The sequence below is a fragment of the Rhopalosiphum maidis genome, chromosome 3, assembly GCF_003676215.2.
Source record: "Rhopalosiphum maidis isolate BTI-1 chromosome 3, ASM367621v3, whole genome shotgun sequence".
NCBI lineage: Eukaryota > Metazoa > Arthropoda > Insecta > Hemiptera > Aphididae > Rhopalosiphum > Rhopalosiphum maidis.
Window position 1 is genome coordinate 53,799,894 of NC_040879.1, and position 4,431 is coordinate 53,804,324.

General features: G+C 26.2%; 1 protein-coding gene across 1 annotated transcript; it reads left to right on the forward strand.

Moving 5' to 3' along the window:
- The first annotated feature begins 897 nt into the window (after positions 1–897).
- On the forward strand, positions 898–4,153 carry LOC113558596 (ubiquitin-like-conjugating enzyme ATG3). Its single transcript, XM_026964091.1, has 7 exons — positions 898–1,194; positions 1,547–1,735; positions 1,800–1,928; positions 2,312–2,491; positions 3,167–3,313; positions 3,456–3,583; positions 3,803–4,153. Exons 1-7 carry the CDS (start codon positions 1,123–1,125, stop codon positions 3,951–3,953), a joined length of 996 nt encoding a protein of 331 aa, XP_026819892.1. The 5' UTR covers positions 898–1,122; the 3' UTR covers positions 3,954–4,153.
- The last annotated feature ends 278 nt before the right edge of the window (positions 4,154–4,431 follow it).

The window sequence follows — 4,431 nt, forward strand, 5'->3', positions numbered from 1 at the left end:
TTTATATCAGACTTAAGTTGACATTTTATTGAAGATGCCCCTTCCCCCCTACGTAAATATGTATTGGATCCGCGTCTGTACGACAGTATAATTGTATTAGGTTTATATTTTTCAATCGTGATCGGCGCTGATGTATCCCATGCACAGACACGTATAAAGATAAATTAGTATGCCTATGGTGTCACGTGGACGGGCCACAGCTTACACCGAAGACTGAACTTTCACTAGTTTCACTGCAGATTCTCCGACACGTTCAGTATTTCAGTGTCACAGCCATAATACTATTTAGTCCTTGTATATGTTTAAATATAGAATTTAATGTGGATTAATAATATGCATGTCAAACTGCCTGTCTGCCTGACAAGACGAAATAATTTTATTATGCTGACTGCGTCGTAACGTTACCTACATACCAACATACCTTACCCGCATTATATTATTTTACCTATCGACAAAGTCAGATAGATAATAAGTAGGTACCTACAGAGTCGTTAAATCGTTTTCTGTTTGTATTTCTACTCATTACTTTATGGTATCCAGTCGAACGTTACATTATTTAATAATCGATAAATAATATTTCATATTATGTAATTTATAATCATCTAATAAACGGTATTACGGCTACGGTAGGTAATAGCCAACAGGCAGGTATAATAATAATATTATTAATTAAATTAAACAATAAAATAATAATGATTTATTGGAAGAGTACAAACCGTGGATATTTTATCGTATTCGATATTGAATGCTTATAAAGAAAAATGAGCGCCATACCATTTCACCTTGCCACATACTGGTCAGGGTCTTTAACTCGTTTCGTGTTTTATTTCTTATCCGTCCGTTTGGCGTCCGCTCAAACGTGTTTTCAAAATATCACTTGTTCTCATCATCGCTATACCGAATACCGACGTTGTCGTAATAATACTATATACACATCGCCTACTACAGGAATGCTGAATTCTAATTCGTTTTTTTACGTCCTACAAAGTGGTTTTTTTCAACAGAATAAATTATATATACATTTTTTTGCTATAGTGAAACTGGTGAAAGCAATCCGGTTGATTCGATCGTTCAGATCTCTTAGCTTCAGAATCAAATCGAATAAAGTGTCACATTATAACCATGCAAAACATTATCAACAACGTTAAAGGTACTGCCCTAGGAGTCGCTGGATTATTAACTCCAGTCCTAAAGGTAATCACACACATGTATATTATACATTTCAAATAAAAGTTATCTCATTTGATTATGAAATACTTAATATTTAATTGTATTTCAATATTTTAGATAAACAATCCATCTTTTTTTGAAATACAATGCATGCATATTGAATATAACTGAATAAAGAGTAGGTACATGTCACTTGCTATAGCTAATAAAGTAATTGACATTATTGGCTAATGTGTCAATTTCTATTGAATATATTTTTTTTTCAAAAGTAGTTTAGCTGATTTAACATTTTATTGTAAGGAATAATTAATGTTAATTTTGCAATATTTACATAAAACATTATGATGAAATAAAAATTACAATATTTATTTAATAGGAATCAAAATTTAAAGATACAGGAGTAGTTACACCAAATGAATTTGTTACTGCTGGCGACCATTTAGTGCATACATGTCCAACCTGGGAATGGGCTTGTGGTGATGAATGCAAGATTAAATCTTATTTGCCAAAAGACAAACAATATCTGATTACAAGAAATGTTCCCTGTTTACGTCGATATAAACAAGTAATAAAACAATTTAGTTGAATATATACATGGACTATAGCAACATACTATCATTTTTTTTTAGATTGAGAACTATGAAATTCTTGAGAATATTGTTGAATTGGATGAAGGAAATGAAGGATGGGTTGAGACTCATCATTTTGATTCTTCACTTTTGTCTTTTAATGAAAAAATATCCGAAATATCACATGAAGTAAGTAATCAAAATATTCCTAAAATACATTTTTCTCTACAATTTATTCAAGTTAAAAAACAACTTGGCGATTACTTTACTAAAGTTACGATTGACTTGTGCGCAGAGGTATGGTATAACTATACTGCAAGTGTAGATAGATAGTTGATTCAGTTGAGGTGACAACCAAATGTTACCTGACCACCATCTGACAAAAGCTTATTGCCATCAAATTGTCTTCTTAACTTGAATAGAATATTCTATTAATTCACTAATTCTATTGTATTGTGTAATTAATTTTGTAACTCATGATTTAGAAACACGGGGGTTTAAAATGTATACTGTATAGCTTAAAAGAAACCACAATACAAAAAAATATTAAACTGTTTGATGGTTGTATGTAGGAAAATAATGAAGGTCAAAACAATGGTAATCAAGATTCCAACATAATGATCCACGAAAATCAAATTATAAAAACTTGTAATTTCTATACTAAAAATAATAGTATAGCTGATGATGACGATGAAGGTGAAGCAATAGATATGGATGCGTTTGTAGAAAGTGGTTTACTGGAAGATGATTCGGTAATTTTTTCTCCATATTATTATGTATAAAAAATACAAGCTATTAAAAAAGCAATCAATTTTAAAAGTGTTTATAACAATTGTTTATATGCTGTTTGGTCTGGTTATTGATTAAATTTATGTTAACTATTAGTAATTATTTAACTGATTATTAAGTATTTATTTTGACTGGATGAAACTTGATTTATTAAATTTGCTTTCTGCATTTAATTTTTTAGTTTTATGACTGATCTTATCTTGAAGTTGGTTATATTCATTTAGGTATACTAATTTTTTTTTAAGTGATAACAATTTATACAAAAAATATAAATAATGTATAGAAAGAGGATATTAATGAACTGAAAAATCATAAAAAAAAACTCACGAATCAGAAAATTAATTATTAGTGATTATAATAGTTAGTTTTATAATTATACACATGGATCTTGTTTAACATTTTTAAAATGTAATTTATAGTTATTATTAAATCAACAAACTTTATATTTTATTTTAAAATAATCATACTCTTTTGTATTATAATCTTTAAGTTATAATCAAGTAATATTATTTGATCATTAATCTTTATATTTAACATAATTATATAATTTATATTAATTGTACTCATAAAAAGATATTTTTATTTTTTTAAATTAATTTAACTAGCATAAAATATTTACTTTTGTTATTATTTTAAAGGCAACCGTTTATTCAACACAAAAAGAAAGAAAACAATTAACAAGTACATCTACTGATGAAATATTAAAAACCCGAACATATGATTTACATATAACATATGATAAATTTTATCAAACACCGAGATTGTGGATTTATGGTTATAATGAAGTAAGTATTCAACATTGTTCTTACACAAAATTTATTAATATTATGAGCATTACAATTGTTATATTTCAGAATCTTAGTTTATAAACTTAACTCTGTACTGCACGAAAACATTTATATATATATATAAATATTTACTTTTTAGGATAAAAAACCATTAAGTGTTGAAGAAATATATGAAGATGTGAGCCAGGATTATGCAAAAAAAACTGTTACTATGGAGTCCCATCCTCATATCCCAGGTCCGCTGATGGCATCAATACATCCCTGCAAGTAAATAGATAATATTTAATAAGTATAAATCTTTAAGACTACAGTGTTAATAGTTTATTGCACTGCAAATTATATAAACTACAAGTCTTAAAAGATGATTCATACATAAAAGATAATGTTTTTTTTTTAATTTGTGAGGTATGGTTAAATATATACACTCATTTTATAATGTGTTTATAGTAATGAATATCTTAATTAATAATTATATATTTTTTACAGACATGCAAAAGTTATGAAAAAACTAATCAAAATGATGACAAAACGAAGAAAACATTTAAAAGTGCACATGTACTTAATTATATTTTTGAAATTTGTACAATCAGCTATACCAACTATAGATTATGATTATACACAGAATATTAATTTATAGTAATAATCAAGTTGTTTATATGTAAATGTCAGGATGATTTATTTTCAATCCAAATTGATTACATAAAAATGTTAAATTATTTCAATACAACGCTTCAATAGAATAACATCAGCTACTAAATATTGTAAGCAGTCAATATTTTAAAATTTAAATATAAATTATCACAAAATTATTATTAATTAAAATTTATTATTTTAGCATGTTATTTTTTTTATACTTGTTAACAAATTGTTCAAAATATTTATATAAAATAATTAGTTTTTATAATATTATATAAGTAAAAATATTTTAACGTTTTAAAATTTATTTATTTTTAGTCTTAGACTAAAAATAAATAAATTAAAGACTTTTTATCAATTTATAGGTTAAAAAAAATATTCAAGTTATATTATACAGATTATTCGAAACTTCACAATAACAGTAAAATTATTCTAGCGCCTTTTTTCGTTAGATATTTTATTATGACGATGTTTGTATT